The following is a 13,139-nucleotide window of genomic DNA, read 5'->3' as shown; positions in this document are numbered from 1 at the left end:
TTCTTTTGTTGTTCTTTTGTTCAGTAAACTGTGACTTACTTTTATTACTATAAAACAAATAATAAAATAATTCCAGGGAATATGGTCTATGACAAACCAAGGTTTGGCCAATTTGTTAATTCACTGGAAACCCAGGGTCAGAATCYTCAGGGACAGGACTTCACAACCTCTTCAAGATGGGAAGTCTACCAAAACRAATTGCAATGTTATGCTTTGCTATGCTGGCCAGAAATGAGAACTGACCCTCTTTAATCCCACATAACCTATTGCTGTACTTCAGAAGGAAACTGGATGAAATAACAGCATCTTTCACTTGAGAAAACAGGTGCGGCCAGGTTTAAGTTTTCTGTAAAGATCTGATATTTATTCCTTCAGGCATAATCCAATGCTATTATTAAACATSCTTAAATGGAGAAAAAGACTTTACTCTTGCCAAAAATCTATATTTCTTTATTATCCCAGCTGAAAAATGACATTGATCTGGCAAGACACAAACCTTCAGAATCAGTGAACTTCCTCCTACTGTTTCTGAACTGAATGGAAGCAGCTGGATTTTTCCTTTTCTTCACTTTATACATCTCAGCTTATTTCCCACAATACTAAAGGCTACTAAGACAGACTGGACACTATTTGTAGTTAACAAGGCTTCCTGGAAAGGTTGGTAACTGGCTGTCTGGAGATAATATTATTAACCACCTATTCAATCAAGAGTTATTTTCTTTCAGTTCAAAAATTAAAAAAAAACAACAAAACAATTCCAACTTGATAGCATATTTTGCAGCTCAAAATATAAAAACAGTCTTCATCACCTGCTATAACTTTTCAGAAAAACTTGGATATTTCAATATTCTCATACATTAGATATTTTTGTAATTTTAATAGCCTTTCTAGYCAATGAAAAGGGACTATTTTCCTTTCCTTAATCCCCTACAATTTTATTACTTGAAAAAATGCTAGAAAGATCTAATCCAAGGGGGAAAAAAAAAGATATACAAAAAGTACTGAGCTATATCAAAACAGCAGCTAGATTTGTTCAGAAAATGCCTTCTATTCTGAWTGGAATAAAACCTAAAAGAAGACTGGAATTCTTTAAATATGATAAAGTTTTAAAATTTAAGCACATATAAAGTTCCTTCAAACAATGTATAGTTTAATTGAAAAGCATTATCAAATGCGAAATTTCAGTATTTTGAACCATAGTTACCCTATCTTTGCATTTCATATAAGTATTTCAGAAAGTACTGCACATCCTGGCCATGGATGAATATTCCAAGTATGGAAATTTGATATATATCCCTATCAATACTCTAATACCTATATAGAGACCATATACAGATGTGATGTCTCTATCTCTATATTCATACAAATATGCAGAATACATGTGTGTGTACATCAGGGGTACAGGTATGTCAGAATATAGACTTCACTTTGTAGTAATTGATATTATGCAGCGAAAGGTCAAATTAAAACTCTTAAAATCAAAGCAGCAAAGGAATTGCCAGCTGCTAGAGATCCAATACAATTTTTTTTTTTTCAATCAGAGCACATTTTCCACTAGAAAACTCTGAAAATAGTTCAAACTTTTCTGCCATTTCTGCTGAGGCAGGAACCAGGACAATAGTCAGTTACAGCGGAAAGATGTATGTTACCAGCAGAGAAGGACAGTTCTAAGAGACTGAGTAGTTTTACTGCTTCTGCTGACAGAACAAAGGACTTCACACAACTGTTGAATGTGATTCCATTTAATCTGCTAGACATGTTAACTCTGCTTTGGGAGCTGCTCCTTACAATTTTCTAGGTGCTACTCATTGAGAATAGTGAGTGCAATACCTGACCCAAACAGTACCGAAGGACTTAGCAGTCACTACCACGTCAAAGGTACTTCTACAGTAAGTACAAGGCAAAAAAAGATCAGTGGACCAATAAACTAAACTACCYTTTGTCTTCCTTCTACCTAAAAATTGCTCCACCGTCCACTTAAGCAGATTTTCTAGCTGGAAAGTTAAATTTTCTRTACTGCTCTCAAGGCAGAAAGAAAGATTTCTCCAATTTGGAGAACTCTGTGTGATCTCAGATTCTGTGTAGCAAAAGAAAAGAAATTTCTTCTCCACCTCCTCATAAGATTTTCTACCACAGTGTTAGAAAACAAATCACAACATGGGAAAGTTGTGAGASGAGAGTTTCAAAGATGTTACCTGTACCTTGTCAAGCTTTTAGGATATTAAGTCAGGACACTGACTAGCACAGGCAATTGGTTTTTCTCATCCTTCCCAAGACTCAATGCAAGATCACCCAAAATTTTTGTCATCACTGAAGTAAACCCCTTCATGATCAGTTATTGTAGGTGTTAATTTGCATACTTTGGACAATAGAAAGATGAAAGAAAGGAAAATTGCTTTAAAATTAAGTGCATTTAAAGACATGCTTTCTGACATTCCCTTATRAAGGTTTATAGCAAAAGTTCTTTATCAACTCTGCTTCTGTCCAAAGAAATAAAATGTTTCAGGCAGAATGAAATGAACTTCTTTCCAGCTAAGCTGTGATATTTCTTATTTCACTTTTGTTTCTTTCTCTCCTCACACAAACAACAGCAAAGTTATGAACTGTTTCACAGGACTTCTATTTCCTTGGTTTCAGGGAAAATGTCTTAGTGGTCTTTTTGGAAACTTTATGATGTCATTTTCAGTCCCTTTTTCTGCCCTGGGGCCCTCATAGGCTTTCTGAGATGCTCAAGAATTCCCCCTTTTCTTTCACCTCCTCCACAATCTCGTGTCACATTTTACTGACCTCCTCATCCAAAGAGTCCGSCAGACTATCAAAACCACTGGGGTTAGAAAGGGAAGTGGCTTTTATGTAACCAAAATCTTTCCTGCCTTAGGAGTGCATGCTTTGCCTCTGCAGTGCTTTCAGACTCGCTGGTCTGGGTGTTACAGCAAGATAGTTTTCATTTTTAATGGGAGGCATGCGTACCTGAGCTCACTACAGAATATATATATACAGATGTAAATAGGTGATAGATACACAGATATATCTATACATACATGTATATATAATCCTTTTGAATGTGTTTACAAAGCACTTACAAAGTAATTAAAGGGTGAGGTTAAATCCATCATATTTTTCTGTACATTCATAATGTTTGTGACTATTACCACATATACATATATTTACATTTATTAATTACTGAGTGTGATATATGCAGGATATCATCTTGGCTGACCTACTTTCCAGTTAAAAGCAACACAAAAAAATCCAATCTAGCCAAAAGGCCAAAATACAGACAGGGTKTCTTCTTCTGGATAAGATAGACACAAAGCAAGGAAGCAATTAAACATATTTCTAAAAAAAGAAACCCCAAACATTTCCATGGTAAACTACTTAATCAAGTTAGAGGATGGAATAGGAGACTAAAATGTTTCATAAAAGGAAAGAAATCTTTTTATTTTCTTATTAAAAGGAAATTAAAATAATATGGCAATAGATATGTGTCTATGAGGCAAACAGAATAAACTCAGAACCTAGTAATAAATAAATCATATGTGCCATACAACAATTGCCCATCATTGATAGGAGACAACAGATGCATATTTTCACTCCCATCAAAAGGATCCAAGAACTCTGTGCAACTGAGGGCTCTSTTGGCAGCCAGCCACCATCCTCTGAATTCTAGCACTGACTTCTCCTAAGATGGAGGAGATTTTGGCTGCTCTCATTCATTTTGAGGTGTGTCCAGCTGAGATTCCAGGGTCTAGGTCTGTGATGATGCATCTTGACAAAGGTAATAACACATCATACTAAAATCCCAGTTATCTGCATTCTACATCATGGACTTAAGACATCTTTGATTTACATAAATTCATTGGGATAGTTCTGCTTAGATAAAGATTTTGCTTCCCTTTCCTAGCTTTTGAGAATGAAAGCAATACTTTCTAAGCTGTTTAAACAGCCAATACCTTGAAAATTCAATAGAGATACACAGTGTTTATGAAGCTTGTTTTAAGTGGTACTATAATTCAGCATAAAACAAAAATAAAATGAATTTACACAGAAGAAAAAAAGAAAYAAATGAAAGGTTTATAATACTAAATTTGAAAGCTTTTTCATTCCTGGGTTAAACAGTACATGCAAATAAATAGCCAYTTTTATTAAAGCCTGCTCTATAGCAGGAAATAACCCATTCAGATATCAAGAATTCCTTCACTACTTCACCTGAAGAGTCAATCATCCCTCTACACTCTATCTTACAAAAAGTGTGTAAGCAAATCACTAAACCAATTTTGCATACCATTTTCTTTGTGGACAAAGGCTCCCTGAGGAGATTCTGGGATACCTTTCCAAATTGTGATTGGTTTGGGATAGCCAGGGTCCATAGATCTCATTTCTTCACTGTACCTCCAGTACCTGAAATGTTTTTAAAGGAAAAAAAAAAAAGCACATTTGTAAGATAACAGACAAGCAATTTTATATTTTCCCTTTCCAACACTTGTTACTTCTATTAGCCACAAATGGGAATACTGGACTTCTTCTCTTTGAACATACTACCAGATTACAAATAAATCTATTTGCTGTTTCATGTAAGTAGAGAGAAGATACAAGATTTTTGTACTTCAACAACTAAACCAGCATGCATCTCACCTATAATCACCACATTTCTGATGCCTTTGCAGTGACACAGAGAGATGCAACATATGCAAAAAAAAAGGTTTAGATAATATTTTAATAATGAACGTGACAGTAGATTCAAAAGACCTCCATCAATCTAAATTTAACTCCTTATATGTATGCATTACAGTAGCTTTTAATTTCATTATCACTAACTAGATATAGCATATTATAAAATCCAACCTGCTTTTGTGCCTTTTTGCCAGCCAGCTCTTCTCAAACTTAAAATACTTCAGCATGCAATTCTAGCAATCCTGAACATCTGAGAAGTATCTACATTTGTGATTTATTTATACTTACAGATGATACTGATAATTTCTTTTTCCTTATACTGCTGGTTAAATTGCTATGCATATCTTATAAGTTGGTTCCACGAATACTTCATGTCTAATATCCTCCAYGTATCCAAATATATGGGTGGGTCATTTCATATTTTGATTGACTCCACTAATTTAGAGCACAGTTTTATCACTATCACTGATAACCTGGTTACTGCTAAAAACTTGACCCTTTTTCTCATTTGAATTCATTTGAATTCAGTTTTTAGAAGTACTTGTTATTATCATTCCTCATATATTAAAAAATCATTAAGTGGATGATAATTTTTCCCCATGAAGGTACTTAGGCACTCTAATTGATTCACATTTTAATCTTTTTTTTTTAAGAATACAGTGGTCTAAATTCCTCAGTATTTCTCCCTGTGGGGCATTTCTCTGGCTTTAAAYTTTCAATGAAATTAAAGGATGGCAGATTTCAAGTGGGTKAAGAGTGGGTAAGCTAGATTAAAAWGACATTTCTATTTATTCTTTTCTTTCTTATGCTTAAATTATTTTTATAGCCCAAATTTTTAATCTAGTCACATATRCATCAGCTACCAGACAACAAAATAATGTTCTTTATCTGGATATGTAACATCTTTGAGAGTTTACATGCAGAAATAACATGTAGARCTAGTAAACAAAGCTCTGACATTAATACTATTGATACCAGTTCTTCCTCATCATTTAACTCTAAGTTTCTTGGTCCTTAGTTTGCATTTTTTTTCAACAAATATATTTTCTTTTTTTTCTATCCCCCTATTCCAGATCTCTATTTCCTTTCTATAATTTCCTCTCATTTTCCTTTTCCTCTTCCAATCTTTTCACCTTTTTGAGCTCCTTCTTTTAATAACCTCCTGGTTTTCCACTAGCCCTAAATGACTTTCAAAAATATACTTTGTCATTAAAAGTCTTTGAGGACATTCTCAGTGCACACTCAGAAATCACAAAACTGCTGGCTTTTCATCATTGATTAGAAATCCAGTTAGGGAAGGACTGATCATGAACTACCTCAACAATCTGTGCTGGAATAATGAGCATGTCTACACAGTAAGGAAAAATCTACTCTTGATTCCTCTTGGCATGCCAAATGTTCACCAGCAAACTCTCCAATGATAATTTGAGCTCTACAAACTATATAAATATGATACTCTATCTGAAAGACTGATAAAGTAACAGAGGGGAAAAAATAATGAAAACCCACTTCATAGCTTTAGAAAAAGGAAATTTGGAAAATATGTTCTATATCTAAGCCTATTTACTTAATGAGCCATTGGATGACCAAGTCCCTTATGAAGACAAAATACTCATTCAAACTCTAAAGTGCATAAAAGCAATAGGACCAGACAGGAACATAAGGCCATGTGTCAAGAAAAGCAGCAAACCTATTATCTTCTAGTCCTCCACTACTCAGTTCTGGTAGGAGAGGGATGACAGAAGGATTACTGTTTTCTGTAGTCAGCTTTGTCCCTTTTTTGGGTTTCATAAAAATATTTGGAAGAATTATCTTACTGTTGAAATAGAGAATGTCAAATATCAACAAWAATGTTCCATACATGAGCTGCTTTAGACATATGACTGTTTACTAGTTTGACTTTTAAATCTTCCTACTGGTTTGATATATGGGATTTTTTTGATTGCTTTTTTGTTTGTTTGGTAATTTTTATTATTATTTTTTATTTTATAGCAAATACTTGACTATAAAAGCAGTGCACACAGAGAAACTTACAGTTAGAAAGGTTTATTCCCACTGATGGTCAACATCCTGCAATWGCCCAATTATCTCTGCAAGGCTCACATTCAATCTTTTTCTAACATACTGTATCACATTTATATCCTGCTGAGTTTCATTGTGCTTGTTAGCTTTAAGTACCAACTTTTCTGCCAGCACATGTTTTCTCTGCTAGTTCTTTTTGTCTTCTGTTATTACCAATTGTGTTTTAGGAAAATCCTGACTATAAGTAACTGCCTATGAATGGAAATATAAAAAAGGACGCTGCTGAATAAAGCCTAAAGGAAGTACAAGCCACAAAAGATTCCTACTGTACATCCTTTTATAATTTGCATGTGGAGGTGGAAAATTATTACCTGAAAATTAATTTGATTTTTTTTAAAAAATYGACTCAACCATAGGAAGCAAATTATTTAGGCAATTTTCTACTCACTATGAAAACTGATTGCTTGAAATGATACTTAGTTTTGAAATATTGTCAAAATTTTACTTAGTTATCTACTTCCCTTGCCATGAGTACTGGAGAACTATTTTTTTTTTAWATAATAAAATAAACTGTAAAATAAAATTTGTTGCAGCAATCTGTAGTGCAATTTTACAGTACTGCTAAAAAATTACCAACTGTAGTGTGCTAAACATATTCTATGATGTGCATTAAATTAATTTCTTAAGTGATCCATGAATACTACTAGTGTCTGAGAACACCAAGTACCACACAGGAACAAAAGCAGCCATACTTTTCATAATACCAATAGAAATATTACAGTTATTAATAAAGAATAATTTGTCTCTGAGCACACAAAATTTGCACAGTGATACATCAATCAACAAACAGTATCATACTGAAAACATGTAAAATCCATCATTCAGACAACTTGCAGGATTTTAAAAATTAATGAATTCCCTTGACAATGCTGTAAAGCAGACAAATATTCTTTTCCTTTTTTTATTGATAGGGATATAAAGATATAAACAATAAGTGACTAGTAGAAGCATTTCAGGAATGGAAAAACCCTTGGATTTTACTTTTTTTGGGTCTATTTGGGTTTTTTTTTGTTTGTTTTCGGTTTTGTTTTGCTTTGTTGCTTTGTTTTGTTGCTTTGTTGTTTTTTTATTTTTAATCATAAATATATATCTCTATAAGATTTATTTAGAAGTAATTCCACAAAAATGCTCAAATTCTTCTTGAGCTCCTAGGTTTAGCTGTTATTCCCTTTATTACCTCATTATCAAATAGYAGCAAAGAAGTCATTTTCACTGACCTTAAAGACTTTGGATCATGCCTTGCCTGCTTAAGTGCTGGGGTTTAGAAATGTGGATAAAAAGAAAAAGGTAAGAGTGTACATAAACACATCACTTTGAATATTGAAGTTTAAATTTGCCGCAACTGCTACTCTCCTGTTGACTTCTAAAATGTAACTTTCCTACTGGATATACATATATCCATTCCAGGATATTAAAAAATACTTAATTTAGGTTATATGACATAGGAAATAGAACAGCTATCTATGCAGGAGGAGTTAATTTAATCAGCAGAATACAACTGTTTAAGTGTCTTGACTTTTTCCTTTGAGAAAAAGATGAAAAGGTTAACATGTTTAGCTGACACCCATTGAATAGTTCACTTGTAGAAATCCTATACCAACCTATCTCCTTTGAAGAAGTAGGTTTTTCCAACATCTTCCCACCAAATTGCTGAATCAATGCCATGGGAAGGAATTCCACTTCCAAGTGTTATCAAATCATGAGGATAACCAGGCTGAAGAGTAGTGTCCTTGAAAACCCAGAACTTGTTACCTGCACAAAAGAATAAATATACACGTGCATATATGTGTGTTAGTCACCAGTACTCCCAGCATTAATACCAATACATWCTTAAGAAATAAGAAAGACTCCCAAAGGTCTGTAGTAGTGGTTCTTCCAAATACAATGAAATGAAAAAATGTTCTATCACTGCAGATCATACAAAATTAARTATGCCTTATGGATATCTTGCATTTATAAAGCACCTCTCCTCCAGTAAGTCCACAGAATATTTCGATATCACCTATGTAGTGATCAAAACTAGAATGAAAATTAAATAATCTTAAGAGGCTGAGTGGTTGATAATGTAATACACTTACTGAAAAACTACACAACAGTTTTGTTTCAGGACAAAAGAGTGAGTTTTATAAGAAAATAAGGTAAGAAAACATATAAATAACAAATAGCAATTACTATCTTCATAGAGACCATATACTTTTATTACTCTGTACTTCTCCTCTAGAAGGTAAATTACTTATGAAGGATGTACGATTGTTTCAGAAATAACTGTAGAATGTAATTTTTGACTTTTTTTTTTTTTTTTAGTGTGGCCTAAAGACAGGAAATAAGAATCTGAAGTCCCAAGGTGAAAACGTTTTGTCTGAAATTAATGGGGATTGCCAGTGGCAGTAATACTTAAGCTTTGGCTTTAGGTGACAAATCATTCAAAACCACCCAACTGAGTTATTTCATGATGAAAACACAATGTAGGTGTATGACTCCAGTTGATGTTCGCACAATGTCTGCACAAATCTCAGATTACCCAGGTTCTCAGGTTACTGTCCTAAATATGAATTACAGTCTAAGAAAATGCTCTGTGGCTGAAACCCCGGCTGCTGGTGGGGTAATGCAGTTACTGGGTAAATATCTGGCATACATAGGGATCCATGCTATGGAAATAGCAGCTGCAGCAGTGTTTTACAGTACAGATGCCCTGTGCACCTGTTTGTGGAAAGGATGATGCTTCCTGTGCTCTCTCTTCCAGCTAGACAGTTTATCTCACCAGTCCACAACTACAGTTTCCAAGTTTTAGTTTTATCTCTAGTTTCCTGGACAAGCTCCTCTTCACTGTGAATACATCCATGATTATGTCACCTACTTCACCATCTCATATTTAGCCTATAGTACAGTATTTTCCCCAATAATTTTGTTGTCCTTGTAGGGACTCCTCAATATACTGTGCCACCTGTCTTATTCTTGCAACTATCTTCTCCTTTTTACATTTCCACTTTTTACTAATTCTCCAAAACACACGCCTCATCTGTGTCTTTTCAGTAGAGACTTCTCTTTCAAACAAAGASAGCTTTGGCTGAAAAAAAAGGAATAAAAATCCCCCAATGATCCCTAGAAACAGGGAAGGGTGAGAATAATTTGCATTTATGTATTTATCTGAAGAGCTTGCTTTGATGTCTGTCCTTTCTTTGCATTATGTCACCTAGACCACAGGGACATTCTCAAGCAAGACTATAGTCTCCATTGTGTAAGAACCAATTATTTTCTCTTCAAAGMACTACTGTTCTCTTTGTTTGCAAAAAGCAAAGTTTTAGTAATACTTACACTGAAGGAGAACATACCCTTTGACATCACATGGACCCTCCTGAGCTAAACCACAAAGAAGTCTAGACAGGATCCATCAACATAGATATTGATGGCCTTATTGGATGCTTCACTTTGGGCTATCCATTGTTCTGCATGAGAATGATATTTAAAATATRAGGGGAAAAGTTTGAAAACTTATTTGGCTCAAACACATTAGGAAAGAGGACGTAGGAGATAAAATCATGGCTGTTCACATTAGTCTTTGTACTTACCTTCAAGGCTATTACAAAGCTGTTACATAGATTTAGGAGGTTAAGGTACCGTGTTGTATAAATATTTAATAAGGAAATGTAATATTACCCCAAAGACCTACGATCAGGTGTATGCCAGAATCATCAAGAGGGAAAATCCAGAGAGCTGTTTTGCAGTTGGTTTTATATTTTAGCTATCCCTCAGTGGTATTAAATGTTTGTTTAAAGGAAGGTGTTTTTTAATCTCCCTGTTTGTACTGTGGTGATTTAAASCATGTTTTCATTTTATCAGAGTTTTAATTAGGAGAGGGGGTATAGTTTCTACCTCTCCCATGCTGGGTTTCCAGAGTTAATTTTTTATCAGCTTCTTTACAGMTGCTTGTCACCCACTTCCAAGCACAGACACTACTGTTTGCTCAACAGCTCCATCTTCTCTCCCCTGCCAGTTGAAGGAAAAAAGGACTCAAAGAGTGAGTATGCACAGAACCATTTGAAGTACTGAAAATAAAAGAGACACAGAGATCTTTGAAGACCAGTCATGGAAAGATGAGTTCTCTGTTGACCTGGGATTAAGGTMGTTGCTAACCTGAGATTTACCTTTACTGAGATGCCGTATAAAAATTCACTTATAGGGTTTGACAATGACAGAGGTGAGCATTTCAATCATTCTCTGTTCCTCCTCCCATGTGGTTTATCTTTTGCCAATTCACATGACTGGACACAGAAGGCTTCAGATGTTAATGGCAGTTTCAAAGGCAATGATAAGAGAAGTCATGCTTTTTGGACCTTACTAGCTGGTGCTTATGGTGTGAACAACAGATGGCATCCAGTGAGTGATCCTGAGCCAGCTCATTTCTGTTTCAGAAGATCATTCAAAATGACAGCTGTTGCACAGCATTGAGAGGCATATGCTGTGATGTATGTAATGCCAATACTTTTCTCTGTGAGTCACAAGGAATAAAAGTCAAAGCAATTGCTGTGAATGGATCGTTATCAGCCATACCCAAGGAGGCAAAGATAACTGTTAACGAGATCAGTCAGACCAAAATAAACAATGGTTGGGCACAAACCTTTATAAGTGACAGCACCACTGAGCCAGGTATTTTTTGCATATTCAGATATACTGAAGTAAAAGGAAAGTATAGATGTGGGAACAGGCTTAAGAAACTGAATTCTTCACCCTAATGAGCAAATTCTTTCTTAGAAAATAGATAAAAGGTAAATTTAACTGTATTTTACAAAGACAGTAGGGCATTGAGAGCTCTAACATACGTGAGTAAGGCCTATTGATGCTAACTAGAGGGAATTTTATTTAACATTTGCTTTAGAAGACATGTTTAGTCTGCTCTAACTGTTGATTGTTAATGAGAAGTACTGTATATAAGAAATCCAAATGTTCCATCTGGCTGACAGTTTTCACTTTGTTTTTTTATTTGGTTGGGGTTTTCAGAAGTTTGTTTTTGGTCTTGTTTTGGGKTTTTTTCTGACTCTCAGCTGGAGTAAAGTGGGTGACTATTGATCAGAGAACTTCAGAAGACTCAGAGCTGAATATCAAGAGAAGTTAAAGCCGAAAATCTGTGCAAAAGATGCCTAACTATGATGAGAATGAGATAATTTTATTTCTAACATATTTATGTAACTTTAAATGTATTACAAACTAATGTTAAAKCCAGTATATTTTCATGTAGCCCATTGCACTTCCACTAATAAATAGTCAGTAAGAGTTCATTAATTGTGATCATAATGGAAAGTACTAAGACCAAACTAGTCACATTTTTACTCTTCTTATGGATAACTAATGCTTCTTTGGAGTCATAACCTATGCCCTTGGCAGAAACCACCACTGTACTTATTTTACAGAGTTGTTTTTTTAAGGTCTCATTGGTAGGTTTGTTATTCTCACAGAGAATAAAGCACCACATGTTTCATGAAGTCTGAAACTTCAGAATGTTTAATCTTTCTGCTTCTATTCCCTAATGTAAGGTCTAATATAATAAGAAGCAGATTGCTAAGGTCAGAAGCTGAGAGTAAAGGAAATGATAAAAAAGCTAAAATGTCTTACTTTTTGCAATAATGCTTTGTTAAATATCATCACTGTAGGGAGACAACKGAGAAGGATGAACTGTGCAATTATCTGAAGTCTCTCAACATCTATCTTTGGCATTCTAAAAAACATACTGGAAATAAAAGACATCTGTATTGCTATGCTTCATTTAAAATAACAATATTCTAGATATTCTTCAGACTGCTTAACTACCTACTGACTACTGCAAACAATTATGCAGCTTTTAATAACTATAGTTCTTCCTTTATAAAATTGGAATGCTGAAAAATTGTGACTCTGTGTTGTCAGCAAGATTTTTGTTGATATTATTTACAATTATTATATATGTGTAGTGCAAGAAGTGTATAGCMCATAATCCCTGTGTTAGAGTGGTGAGATGAATTCTCAGAATTTTAAAGAATTATATGCAATTGAAATAATTTAAAATATTTTAATTTCATTATTTGTGTTGTTTTTTTTTCCAGACACCATTCCTCTTAAGTCTGGTCTTTTAAGTCCATATCAAAAGGGCTACTATCCCAAAATCACTATTCATAGTTCCTTTTCCTCCRTTCTCTATTTCGCACATTCAGTTTCTGTCATTTCTCCCTTCCACGATCTGACACTATAGTAAATCTATTTTTCAATATAAATCTGTCAGGCCATGGGGTAAGTGCAGTAGAATGTTATGAGGAAGGCACTGGTGGTATGAGTTTTACAGCAGCCTTTCTATTGCTACATTTGGTTTACCATAACATTCAATAGTGCAGATGGCTTTACAATTTCATTTT

The 13,139-nt window shown here is 34.4% G+C and overlaps 1 protein-coding gene across 2 annotated transcripts in view; it reads right to left on the bottom strand.

The window, feature by feature from the left end:
* Positions 1 to 13,139, bottom strand: part of MMP16 (matrix metallopeptidase 16) — a 166,225-nt gene that overhangs the window by 4,210 nt on the left and 148,876 nt on the right. For both annotated transcript variants that reach the window (XM_057371105.1, XM_057371106.1), the window contains exons 8-9: positions 8,358 to 8,508; positions 4,286 to 4,401 (exon numbers count right to left, since the gene is read on the bottom strand). In XM_057371105.1, coding sequence (XP_057227088.1) covers positions 4,286 to 4,401; positions 8,358 to 8,508 — 267 coding nt within the window. The remainder of the gene's footprint in view (positions 1 to 4,285; positions 4,402 to 8,357; positions 8,509 to 13,139) is intronic.

Source organism: Malurus melanocephalus, unplaced genomic scaffold (genome assembly GCF_030028575.1).
Source record: "Malurus melanocephalus ecotype Western Australia unplaced genomic scaffold, MMel_1.1 scaffold_141, whole genome shotgun sequence".
Lineage (NCBI taxonomy): Eukaryota > Metazoa > Chordata > Aves > Passeriformes > Maluridae > Malurus > Malurus melanocephalus.
This window is presented reverse-complemented; position numbering and strand designations above follow the sequence as displayed.